This window comes from Corythoichthys intestinalis, chromosome 21 (genome assembly GCF_030265065.1).
Source record: "Corythoichthys intestinalis isolate RoL2023-P3 chromosome 21, ASM3026506v1, whole genome shotgun sequence".
In the NCBI taxonomy this organism is placed as follows: Eukaryota; Metazoa; Chordata; class Actinopteri; order Syngnathiformes; family Syngnathidae; genus Corythoichthys; species Corythoichthys intestinalis.
The window spans coordinates 23,140,835-23,154,934 of NC_080415.1; the positions used below are offsets into that span (position 1 = coordinate 23,140,835).

At 40.9% G+C, this 14,100-nt stretch overlaps 1 protein-coding gene across 1 annotated transcript in view; it reads right to left on the reverse strand.

Annotated features, from left to right (window-relative positions):
- Positions 1–7,161: 7,161 nt before the first annotated feature.
- The window catches only part of LOC130909777 (A disintegrin and metalloproteinase with thrombospondin motifs 3), a 126,974-nt gene continuing 120,035 nt past the window's right edge, over positions 7,162–14,100 (reverse strand). Inside the window, exons 22-24 of the mRNA XM_057826613.1 lie at positions 12,115–12,247; positions 11,913–12,011; positions 7,162–11,834 (exon numbers count right to left, since the gene is read on the reverse strand). Coding sequence (XP_057682596.1) covers positions 11,362–11,834; positions 11,913–12,011; positions 12,115–12,247 — 705 coding nt within the window. The 3' untranslated portion in view covers positions 7,162–11,361. The remainder of the gene's footprint in view (positions 11,835–11,912; positions 12,012–12,114; positions 12,248–14,100) is intronic.

Consider the following 14,100-nt stretch of genomic DNA (forward strand, 5'->3'; position numbering starts at 1 on the left):
CCCCAATTTAGCCAACTTTCAAAATTGTCCGATATGCATGTGTGATACATCATTGGAAAGCTTAAAATCTCAATTATCTGGGGGAGGAAAAAAATTGAGCAGGAGGGCATTTAAAAAAAAAAAAAATAAACATTTTAAACAGCAAAACCCTAGCTCGAGGAGAGAGCACGCCAGAACAGAATTACAGACACCATGACTTTAACGAGATATTATCGCGTACTTACTTTGTTTAGATCCAAAAACTCCCTGTAGCATGTATTACTGAGTGTCAAGACACAGCTGTGAATGGCCACAGCTGGATTTTTTGGGGATTTTATGGGTGAAACACGGTGATATAACAAGGGTCGCGATGCAGAAATATCAGACATCAAGGAGTGGCCGAGATGTTCTTTTTCATATATTTACCCTTTTTATACGTTTTTTTTTTTCAACTTTTTTTTGTTTGGATCAATTATTTATCATCTAACATATCGGAGAAAATGCGACAGTAACAAAAAAATACAATTAAGCGATAGTTATGAGGTAGCTATCCGTGACTTTTTTCCAGACGCCATTTTTTTCATTGTGACATAATTTGTTTAAAAGTTTAAAATATGTGAGTGAATTTTTTTTTTTTTTTAAACCGAAATATGAGACACCAATGAATGATTCTAAACTAAAAACAACAGACATTTTGAATAATAAATATAATTAATTACCTTCATTTCATGGCTGGGTTGAAACAAAAGCGGTTGCGCGACGTCTGTAAACAGGGGTTTTCAGGGTAAAACGGACAAATTAAAAATAGTTTGGGGGCTTCATGTGCCATGAATCTGCTCCGGCAGCATATAAACATATTGTTCTATCAAACACAACAGTTGTTTTATCTTAAAATACAGCTGTTTCTTTTCAAGAGAGGTGCAAGAGCAGAAACTGCTTTTTCAGTCTTGTCTGTGTTTTCCGCCATACATATATTAATTTAAATCGTTTTCTCATTGTATATAACGTTACAGACAAAGTGTCTTACACTCATCCAGAGTAGTTTTGGCTTAAAGTAGAGTTATCAAATTTATTGCGTTAACGGCGGTAATTATTTTTTCTTAATTAATCACGTTGAATAATTAATGCATGCGTTGCACGACCCACTCACGCATTGTCGCGTTCAATCTATAGACCCTACCCACGTGACGTCACAACTCTGCTCTCCTGACTGGTACCGCCCAATTGTCCGTCAACACATCGTGTTTACCTGTTACGGCTATGTACATTCCTCCTATTTACGGCGTGTTTTTCTGCTCATTAACATTAATAATCAAAATGGTGAAGGCGTGTGTGGCGGTCGGTTGCAATAACAGAGAAGATAGACGGAGAGACTTGAAGTTCTACCGGATTCCGAGAGACCCGGAGAGGAGAGAGCGAGATGTGCTGCTGCAATTCGACGAGAAAACTGGGCTCCAAACGATTACCACAGATTATGTAGTAGTCATTTTATATCTGGTAAGATGCATTTAATACAGTGCTGCTCAAAAGTTTGTGAACCCCCTCAACATTTTGGAATTTTCTATTATTTCAACCTGATTTCCTAATCAATCAATTCAGTAGTTTTTTTTTTGTTTTTTTAACAGTTGTGTTGTCGAGACTAAATTAAAAAGAGTTTTCATCAACTGATGTAGGTGCAAAATTGAACTGTTTGGTCACAACCAAAACCGCCATGTCTGGCGAAAAGTCAACACTGCATACCACCAAAAGAACCTTCTCCCAACAGTGAAGCATGGAGGTGGGAATGTCAAGATCTGGGCTTGCTTTTCATCCTCAGGACCTGGACAACTCCACATAGTCCAGGGAATCATGAATTCTGAGGAATATTGTCAAATCCTAGAACATAACCTGACGCCATCTGTTTTGAAGTTAAAGCTTGGCAGAAGGTGGATCATGCAACATGATAATGATCCAAAGCATTCCAGCAATACAACCAAGGAATGGCTGAAAAAGAAGAAGATTCGTGTTCTGGACTGGCCCAGTCAAAGTCCTGACCTAAATCCCATTGAAATGCTGTGGCGGGACCTGAAGCGAGCAGTTCATGCCAGACGCCCATCAAACCTCTCTCAACTGACTGCGTTCTGCAAGGAAGAATGGGCAAAAATCCCCCAAAGTAGATGTGAGAGGCTGATTAGTCACTACAGAAACCGTTTGGTTGAGGTAATCTCTGCAAAAGGAGGCGCAGTATCCTATTAACTGAAGGGGTTCACATACTTTTGCACACATGATATCTGAGTTTTTCTTAAATCAACCACTTTTGTTAAATAAAGAATGACAATATAACTATTTCTTTTGTTTCAGTCCATTATTTGGAATGTCAGTATTGTGGATTTGGGTATAACTTAACATTTAATAAGGTTATTTTAGTTTTTTTTACAAAAAATCTGACCATCGCTGTGGGGTTCACAAACTTTCGAGCAGCACTGTATATATTTAGAGGGTTTTGGGCTGACAACCACAATTAAGATCATTGCTAGGCTAATCGCCGACAACATACACGTATGTATGTAGTAAGAGTGCTATCGCTAAACCATATAAACATTAAAAGCCCTAGCTCCATTGACAAATAACATGAAATACATTAGACTTGACAGTGGATGTTAGCAAGAACAAAAGATTTTGAATTGAAAATTTTGTAACTCACCTTTCCAAGCACAAGATAGATTCCTGCTGAATTTTCGTGGACGAGGACCTGTTTCACCCAACCAGCAACGAAGTATTTATAAGCCTCCAAGCTCTTAAAGTTTTTCAAACTTTCGTGAGAATAGGTTGATTTTGTGTGGACAAGATAGTTGTACATATCAGGGTAGCTAGCAGATGTCGGGCAAATACGGCGGGTCGAAAAACATCGATTTAGGCATCAAATATGGATCTGGCGAATGGATAAACTGAAGCTTTTCCACATAACGCCTTTTATGCAACGCATCAAGTGAGTTTACGGCATCAAAAAGCACCGGGTCTTCCATGAAATGCATTATAAATTGCTCGATCAATTGAGACCATTGATAATACAGACACAAAATGACGGACAAGGGGGCGGAACCATACAGCGATCACGTGATTTTGTGACGTCGGTGAGTAGAGAGAATTTTGACAGCCTTTGGTGCCTTTTTTTTTATCTGGCTAAAGCCTTACATTCCCTTTCTCAGCAATTAAAATTAAAGTGGGAGGCAATGTGGAGCAGAAAGGTAGTAGTTAATTATTTTCTTAACACCCTATGTTCTTTCCCAACGCAGAGAAGATATGTCAATTGGTGCCCCTACGCACAGTCATGGTTGCACTTCCCATCATGCATTTGGGTTGAATGGCTGCAGTATCATTTACTGAAAGCTCAACAAATACACTAGATGGCAATATTAAGTCACAATATACAAAGTAACATTTATCCTTTAAGAATTACAAGTCTTTCTATCCGTGGATCCGTCTCACAGAAAGAATGTTAATAATGTAAATGCCATCTTAGGATTTATTTTCATAATAAACAAATACAGTACTTATGTACTGTATGTTGAATGTATATATTCGTCCGAGTTTTATTCATTTTTTTTCTTAATGCATTGCCAAAATGTATATGATCGGGAAAAATTATCGGGAATGATTGGAATTGAATCGGGAGCAAAAACAAAAAAGCAATCGGATCGGGAAATATCGGGATTGGCAGATACTCAAACTAAAACGATCGGAATCTGATCGGGAGCAAAAAAAAACATGATCGGAACAACCCTACTCAAATCATCTCATTCACAAGCCAAATTTGAATAGGTAATCATCATCAAAATATAAATATATAAAATCTTGCAAGAAGCAATTACTACTGCCTAACAAATGTAAAAAGGACGGGATGTCCTTCACTGTCATGATTAAGCATCCCTAAATTGTGCCACCATTTTCTTTCTGAAGGACGTACATTTTGGTTTTTGAAAAGTGGAAAAATTTAGCTCAAAGCCACAAATTGCACATAGATAAAAAACACATCATTTCTTTTTTTGACAGGTATTTACTGTTCTCCGTACCACTTAAAAATTCAATAAATATTAACATTTAAAGCTTTTCAACGTATATACAATAACTATACAATAAAACATGGCATAATACACTGTTGAGTCGCACTATGAGCAACACAAACTCCCCATTATTTTTGTTAATGACTTTTTTTTTTTTTTTTTTTACCTAACAGGGTAATTTACACTATATACATCATTAACAGAAAATAATTGGTTACAAATGAAATATACTGACATCCGCTTCAACTGTTGTTTTTCCCCCGATGTTGGTTTGAAACATAAGCGAGTGATGTTCAAAAAGCACCAACGACAAAGAAGCCTTGACGCTTCCTGTCAGGAATGAGCATTGTGAAGCTCACACACAGACATCTAAGCTTTTATGGACTTGCGAACCAATTTAGTAGCACCAAATTACTCAACTCTTGTCATCTTAAGTGGAAAGTCTCAACAGCACTCGAGGTGCTGTGGAAGTTGTAGTCAGCATTCTAGGATAAAGATCTTGTTTGTTGTTTAGCAGTTTAACGTGGAACGTCTTAGCGGTCCAGAGAATAAGTCTCAGTTGAAGTCCTCTTCAATAGATCTAATCCAGGGGTCAGCAACTCCGGAGTCACATGTGGCTCAGTTTTATATTAAATAAACTGAATATTTGATATTATTATCTTCCCTTTAGTAGGTAGATCAAGTCGAGCTTACTGTTTTGTGTGTTTGTTAACAGCCATTCACAGACGAAAAGACTTGTAGGTATGCCTTTCAAATGGCAACCGTGACTTTACATAGTGAATTCATGACCTGCAAGAGTGTTCTGTGAATAAAAGTGTGTAAAAAGTGAGCATTTATTCTGTTTACTAAAATAGGGGGAAACTCCTTTGTTCAGTGAAATATGGAACACAGAATATACAGTGGGGCAAATAAGTGTTTAGTCAACCACCAATGTAATGGTGCAAGTTCTCCTACTTCAGACATGTCCAAAGTCCGGCCCGGGGGCCAAATGCGGCCCTTGGTCAAATTTCATCCGGCCCCCAGCCTCTGTCATAAAATCAATAACGTCTGGCCCGCACACAGACTTAATAAATTGGTCAGCAGTACTGCTACCAGCATATGAAGTAGCTTACACACTAAATGCTGCTCCTCATTTACCCACCAAAAGGCAGCAGCACTCTAAACATTACCCCGGGTGACCCCTTTATTCCCAATTTTCTAAAATGGCGACAATCAACAAAAAAAAGAAAGTTGACTGCGACGGCCGACGCTTCAAGGATAGGTGGAAATTGGACTATTTCCTCACTAAAAGACGCAGCAACTGTGTCTGCCTCATTTGCAAAGAGACAGTCGCTGTTTTTAAAGAGTTCAATGTGAGGCGATATTACCAAACAAGACACGCTGACTTGTATGACAAGATTACAGAGAAGATACGTAGCGAGAAATTCAAGCAACTTGAAGCTAGTTTAATTTTACAGCTGCAGTATTTCACATGAGCCCGAGAGTGGAAAGAGAACGCCACAAAGGCTAGTTGTGAGATTGTTGAAATTATTAATTTAAATAAATAAATAAAGCAAATGTGACACACGGAATGGCTTGCTAAAATTTGCCTAAATATATTCTTGTACGTAAAGGACGTCAGCCAAGGTCGGCCCCCCACATTTTTACCACACCAATTCTGGCCCCCTTTGCAAAAAGTTTGGACATCCCTGTCCTACTTGAAAAGATTAGAGAGGCCTGTAATTGTCAACATGGGTAAACCTCAACCATGAGAGACAGAATGTGGAAAAAACAACAGGAAAATCACATTGTTTGATTTTTAAAGAATTTATCTCCAAATTAGAGTGGAAAATAAGTACCTGGTCACCTACAAACAAGCAAGATTTCTGGGTGTCAAAGAGGTGTAACTTCTAACGAGGTCTAACAAGGCTCCACTCTTTACCTGTATTATTGGCACCTGTTTTAACTCATTATCGGTATAAAAGACACCTGTCCACAACCTCAGTCAGTCACACTCCAAACTCCATTATGGCCAAGACCAAAGAGCTGTCGAAGGACACCAGAGACGAAATTGTAGACCTGCACCAGGCTGGGAAGACTGAATCTGCAATAGGTAAAACACTTGGTGTAAAGAAATCAACTGTGGGAGCAATTATTAGAAAATGGAAGACATACAAGACCACTGATAATCTCCCTCGATCTGGGGCTCCATGCAAGATCTCCCCCCGTGGCGTCAAAATGATAACAAGAACGGTGAGCAAAAATCCCAGAACCACACGGGGGGACCTAGAGAATGACCTTCAGAGAGCTGGGACCACAGTAACAAAGGCTATTATCAGTAACACAATGCGCCGCCAGGGACTCAAATCCTGTACTGCCAGACGTGTCCCCCTGCTGAAGCCAGTACACGTCCAGGCCCGTCTGCGGTTCGCTAGAGAGCATTTGGATGATCCAGAAGAGGACTGGGAGAATGTGTTATGGTCAGATGAAACCAAAATAGAACTTTTTGGTAGAAACACAGGTTCTCGTGTTTGGAGGAGAAAGAATACTGAATTGTATCCAAAGAACACCATACCCACAGTGAAGCATGGGGGTGGAAACATCATGCTTTGGGGCTGTTTATTCTGCAAAGGGACCAGGCAGATTGATCTGTGTAAAGGAAAGAATGAATGGGGCCATGTATCGAGATTTTGAGTGAAAATCTCCTTCCATCAGCAAGGGCATTGAAGATGGCTGGGTCTTTCAGCATGACAATGATCCAAACACACAGCCAGGGCAACAAAGGAGTGGCTTCGTAAGAAGCATTTCATGGTTCTGGAGTGGCCTACCCAGTCTCCAGATCTCAACCCCATAAATCTGTGGAGGGAGTTGAAAGTCCATGTTTCCCAATGACAGCCCCAAAACATCACTGCTCTAGAGGAGATCTGCATGGAGGAATGGGCCAAAATAGCAGCAAAAGCTTGTGAAAAGTTAGAGAAAACGTTTGGCCTCCGTTATTGCCAACAAAGGGTACATAACAAAGTATTGAGATGAACTTTTGGTATTGACCAAATACTTATTTTCCACCATGATTTGCAAATTAATTCTTTAAAAATCAAACAATGTGATTTTCTGTTTGTTTGTTTTTTTTCCACATTCTCTCTCTCTCATGGTTGAGGTTTACCCATGTTGACAATTACAGGCCTCTCTAATATTTTCAAGTGGGAGAACTTGCACAATTAGTGGTTGACTAAATACTTATTTGCCCCACTGTATTAGGGCTGAACGGTATTGGGAAAAAAAATGACATTGCGACTTTTTGGGGGTATGCAATATAGCCTACATTGCGATATTAACATGAGAAGAATTTTCACCAGATGACTTGAATAGCTTTTTGGAAAGACTTTGCTGAATCCCTCTGATAGCATTCGATTCATTAGAGATTTCACGATCCGATCACGATAGAAAACCGGGCCGATCGCGTCATTTTTCAGAGGATCGGAATCGGGTGAAAACTATCAGGTTTTTAATTTTAAGAAATATATTTGTTTTTCTGCTTCATGCTCGTCCAGCCCCTCACTTTCCCCCCTACTAAGCAGCACGACCACACTGTTTGTCTTGGTCACCAGTGCAGATGGCATTTGGTACTTAAAGTTGACAATGATTGACTCATTTGTAGCTTTGATCTGGCCAGAGACGCCTCGGTAGCGCTACGATCAAAGGCACAAATGTGTTAATCATCGTTAAGCTTGGTACACAGTCTGAAATGTGCTGTGGGAACTCATTCATTGTGTAAGTGAAAGGTTGTCCTCGGCAGCGTGAACGTCAAAGCAAAAATATACCTTTTTTCGGTATCAAATTGGGACTCCGTATTGGCAGATTCTCAGAATCAGGTGACTCGGACTCTGACTCGGGTGCAAAAACTATGGTATCGGGACATCCTTAGTATATATAATACTTTTTAATCCAGGCTAAGGGGGTTTATCTGTTAATGATGAAGATTGGTCTATATAAAAGGGATCATGGAAACCATGTCTTTGCACAATTGCTGCTTTTATGAAGTGGAACAAAAGTTTACACACACACACACACAAAAAATCACACGTCCTGCGAAAGGACTTTTGTGCATGCACACATTGCGATGGCGATGCTCACACTGTATATTGTGCAGGCCTAGTGTGTATATATTAGAGGTGTGCGAACTTTCTGATTGTTAGATTATTCGCGATTCGGCAGTGGAAGATTCGAGACTGATTCACAAACATCCAAATTCTGATCATTAAACTATGCCAAGTAAAGCGGAACTAAAACACAGTCAGCGCGCTCTTCGGGACGCAATGAGGAACGGACCGAGAGTAAACATCATGCTCAACTCACGGCTCTGGCTCAACTCAAGCTGCTAGATAGAAAAACAATTATAACTGAATGCGGCCGACAGCCGCTACAAAATAACTAGATGCGAAATGACAGACTCGGGGGAGTTAGCGCACCTATAGAAAACTAGGTGCGAAATGAAAGACTCGCTGGCGTTAGTAAACAACCGCCATCTTAAAGCAGTAGACTTCTCTGGAAGGCTGTTGCAGCGAACCTTCCGAGCGTACCTAATTAACTTTTTATCTAAATTACTTCAGAAATCGGCAAAATCTTGACTTGAATCTATCTTTAAATGATGAAACAGTTTTAAAGCTTTCACATGTTGACAGTAGACAGAAGGGAAATTATGGAATAACGGGAGCAATTTTAACAACTTTAACGGTTGATTCACAACATTAAATCAACTGAATGTAGTTTAAAGCTGCTGATACAGAATGGGGACTTGAGTATTTTATTACTGTTTTGAACTGTTAACTTGATACTGAAATAGTTGTTTATTTAAGCCTGAGAGGATTTTTGTATCATTTTTGTAACTAATGTATGAAACATTAAAGCAGCTGATGAGTGGGGGTGTGCATCAATAATCGATTTATTAATCGAATCATAGCCTCTGAAACGTAATCGAATTGTTAGAAGCCGCAAGATTCCCACCTCTAGTATATATATGTGTATATACAGTATACTGTATATATAGTATTAGAGATCGACCAAAATGGGTTTTTCAGGACCAATACCGATTATTAGTAGCTTGAGGGGCCGATAACAGATTTTTGGAGCCAATATTCATTTGCAGTAAAAGAGTAAAAATTGGTTTTAAAAAACTGAATAATGCAAACACTGAATTTCATTGAAATGCCTAAAGCATGGTGATTGAATCACACAAATAGAAAGCAATACCTCAAGAAGTGCCTTAATTTCCTTGACTTAGAAACATCGCTTATAAATTTGAATAAAAGTTAAATAAATAGGTCTCTACAAAATTTCCACAGAAAAGAATGCCCTTATGACCTTGTCTAAGTATCCTTGAGCAAAATTCTAAACCCCACATTGTTTCTGGTGCTGCATCACCTGTAGGTGAATGAGGACGTTAGTGTGAAGCGCTTTGAGGGCCTTAAAAACATTGAAAGGCGCGATACAAGTGTACCATCATTTACCATTGCCATTTAGCCAATCAATAGACAGGTTGAATACTAATGCAGGATACAGCAGATAGGAAAGAGGCGCGGCTGCATCTTAGACATGTGACCATTACCGCTTTCAAGTTATACCGTGGTATGAAAACGTCAAGGTTTCAAAACCGCAAAAAAAAATTCCGTCATATCGTCCCTAAGGTTATTAGCTATCTTTATGTCCCACAAATGCATGGAGAAATCCCTCGCTTGCAGCTGCAAGGCTAAACCTTCCCCTACCAGTTGTTGCTCAGTGTCCGTGAGTCAGCTGTGCTACACGATGGCTGGAGGAGAAAAAACTCCTGAAATTTTCCCCCCATCAAATAAAACAAAATCGCTGGTATGGGAATACTTGGGCCACAGAAAAGTTACGGACGGCCGCGGCTTAGAGGAGGAGGGTCAACCGACACGTAAAACATGTTTGCGGAGGGTGGCTGCCGAGGAGGCAACACCTCCAGTATGATTTCGCATTCAAACAAAATTAAAGATTAGCAAACACTGTCATGAACGTTTCCCACCAGCTACGAGAATTAACTCCAGCATGTTTAGTGTGTCTAGCGGTGGTTAAACGTGTTTTTTTTTTCTCTCTGGCAACTGCCTGTGTTGAGAAAGAGAGTGTGTGTATCGTGTAAACAAGATATAAGTCATACACATTTGCTTTTTATGGAAAATGACTCAATATTTTTTGCTCTGATGGTAATAATTTTGAACTATAGCTGTGGGTTTAGGGTCACCTAAAGGACTGCACTTATTTTCCATTTTATTTAGAATAGTTTATTTTGTTAAATTTATTTTAACAACATTATACTTATGTTCCAATTTGCTAATATGTTCATATGTTTTGAAAAATAAAAATCCTATTCAACGGAAAAAAGTTTCTTTTTTAAACCCAGATATCTCAAGGTAACACATTTTCAAGCTCTAATTGCAATACCGTGATAATTTGGCTTCAGGTTATCATACCGCCAGAATATCATACCGGCACATGCCTACTGTATCTGAGCCGAAATAACCCAGTTTTAAATTGATTTCTTCGTATCGGCCCGTCGTTTAAAAAAAAAAAGGCCGATACCGATTTACGTCAAATTCCAAATATCGGCTGATCTTTCTCTAATATACCTACAGTCAAGTTGACGCAATCATTTCAAGTGCTCCCAGTGTTGTTTTTTTCTGTGGAAACATGGTCGAAATGGCTCTTTGAGTGTTAAAGGTTGCCGACCCCTGATCTAATTGTTAATCTAGCAGTGTAGTGTGGAAACTCAAGATCTACAGTAGTTAGCAGTCTGGTGTGGAAAGTCAAAAGTAAGGAGTGAAAAGTCTATTGTGGAGCAACTAGTCGCCTACAAGCAGTCCATTGTGGCTGGTCATGCTCTGATTGACAATCTGTCAATCTAACGTGGAAAGTCAAGTCGGCATACTGTCAGTCTAATGCGGAACTTAACCGAAACTTTGACATCCATGCATTAGGGATGGAAGAAAAATAATGACCAGTTGTCCAGAATAACATTAGTGGAGTACACAAGACTCCACAGTTGAGCTCCCACATGTTCACAACACAAGTTCACTAGTAGTTCTGCTGCACTTGGGGTTTAAACAACAACTGTACACAGAAACATAAACAGGAAGCAATGCAGTCGTCACATTTTCAACGCGTCTCGTTTTGACAGCACCAAATCGGTCACGTTTTGTAGGTTTGGATGAGGTAACCATCACTGGTCCGGAGAAAACATTTGTAAAAAAAATATTAAAATAAAATAAAAGACTAATGCATCGTGACAGTAAGTCTTTCCAAATACCGCATTTTCTGAGATGATTTCACGCCACTGCCAGGTAGTTGTTCATCTATGGCTGGAGTCCCTCTCGGATCCTAAATGGTCCCTTTTTGATTTTGTGGCAAGTGGTCCTAAAGTGCTGTCGGGCTTGTGCTCCTTGAGGGAGGCGTCCCCTGGAGGTAGAAGAAGCCTTGGGTTGCCGATGCCGCCCGAGGGTGATGGGGAGATGGTAATGGGCACCCTTGTGGTGGGTGCTCGGTTGGTGGGACGCGGTCGTCTGTTGACGCTTTTAGTGGTTTGCGTTGGATTCAGAGCGGCAGTGGGTCGTGGAGACCTGAGGGAGGCAATGTGGGAATCGGTGGGGGAATCTGTCGGGGTCTCGGATCTCGCCGAGGCCGTATTGGATAGTTCGGGGGACAGTGTGGCCAGGTTCTTGTTGCACGACTCGCAACAAAGCTTATTGTATCCTGGGATGGAGCAGTAGCGGGCGAGAACTTCCATTTGACAGAAAATGGATTTATCCCCTTGGCATGCCTCATCTAAGAAAATCAAAAGAAACGATTAGAGACGGAATTTTTATTTACGCTTTGCTCAGGTTCTTGCCACGATCCTCTTACTCGACATGATTGGAAGCACAGGGTGGCCAGTCTCCCTTTGGTGTACGGCTTCATCTTTTATGGTGACGTTCTCCCTCCCAAAAGGGGGCGCCTGTTGTCCTAGAACAGAAAATTCAACGATGCTAGCATCAAAACAAACCAAGATGCTGAATTTCCCTTCTTCCAGCTCTATAAAATTGTTTCTGTGGATATTACAAAGTACCTGGACATGCAACAGCAGGCTTGCAAATTAGCACTGTCTCCGGTTTGTCACCCTCACATTGTCCTGCGGTGTTGTCACTGGCCTTGCATACCACTTGTCTTTGCTGGATACCTTCGCCACAGGTCACAGAACACTAGAAAGACATGCATACAAATGCTGTCAGAGAGAGATAGTTCAACACTAGGGTATTGCATACAGAAACCTACGATGGAGGATTGGGGCAAAATGAAGGAGAAGCGGGGGGAAACTATGCGATTAAAATGCCTATGACAGCAAAAAGCATGTTTATTTCCAGAATTCACGCGGTATTTTATGCTCCTGAATGAAATGGACCGCTTGGTTGTGTGTGAAGCGATCGTTTTGTTTATTCAATTTTTTTAATCCTGCGCCATGAAAATGAGTGTCTTCCGGCTCCAGTCTCGGGTTGAGGACGAATGTGAATGGGACGTCACCCGGGTCAGCAACTCACAGTACAGATGGACTGCGGATTCAGCTGATTTTGCGGATTAATTCATTTATTTTTCGCATCACGCCAGCCAAATATGCTGCAGGGTTTGTTGCTGCACCAGGGAGGAGCGTGTGAGCCTTTTTGGGTTTCAAAAAGTTCCCGTTGACCCCGAGATTGGCCAAAACAAGTCCGACAACTGTGGGGCCATTGGACTTAGAAGGAAGTGAGTAAACATTGTGTTTTGTATTATTTCAAATACTGGGATCATGGCACGCGTTTTAATACGGATGTGGCTTGCATTTTGTGGCTGACAATGCTTTTTGTCCACCGAGAATGCCACTCTGCCGACGACCGGTGGCTTGTCGCACACCCCCCTCGGTCCTCTTCGCGTGCCCGCTATACTCGGCTTATGCTCGTGTGGTCCTCCATATTGCCCAGCCTGTCAGCCCCCTCTGCCCTCTTCGTGTGCCCGGCAAAAGACCACTATCCTCGGGTTGGGCTCGGCAGCTACGCGCTCCTCCGACGTCGGCCGGTTTGTCTGGCGGCCATTTTCCAGCTGCCTCCCCAGTCAACGAGCTCTCCTGCCCGCAGCAGGGGAACGAGCTGTAACTTGCTCGCCGCCGAGGGGGTTGCCGATCCGTGAAGACAATCGAAAATCCCGCCACCATGTGATATGTCCGTGGAAGTTTTGCGTGATTTTTCGCTTTGAAAGGTGAGAATAAGACTTGAAAACACCTCTTGGTTCGGGTTAGCATGTCAGCTAGCTGTCACGCCTCCTGGTATGTTTACGTTCTCCGAGGCCAAGCAAGGGAAATGACAAAAGCCGGACTAACTTGGTGGCATAAAATATCGTTCGACCGTTTTGACCATTATGGAGTAATTTTGCCATGTCGTACTGAATAAATGCATTTTAAATATTTCATATTCCATTTAGCACAAGACTGTTATTTGTCATGACCATACCATTTATTTGGGAAAAATACTTAGATAAAAAGAATATCCTGTAACAATATTAGAGTAGAGAGATTGAAACAATGACATTTTGCTGCTCTCTTCGTCGCATTTTCCTCATTCTGAATAATTCCCCCTCAATGGGCTGAACTCTAACTCAGATGAAATCAGGACCCTGCCGACGTTATCCTCCAACTGGGGACGCTTGAGCGCTATAACGACAGGCAGGGTCTAAATGTCAGATTAAAATACTAATTTCTCGTCTTCTGCGCTTTGCCAAATTGTTGTATTTTGTCGAATCGTCTCAAAATATGATCCTAATTCACATAATAATGCTGTTTAAGATTTTTTTTTTTTTAATGCTGTCACAGGCACTTTAAAGTCGTACTGGTACTCCGATGAAATCCTTCATACTTTGGCTCATTTACATCAAATCATTATCAACAGAATGATTTGTAGGCTACCAACACTTTGTTGTAGCTACCAGCTACGTAGTAGCTTTATGACGCAAGTGATGTCAAAGCGAATTGGAATAATATTGCGCATCTCCTGAGTCTATATTTGGAATCTGCTTCATAAATAAGGAA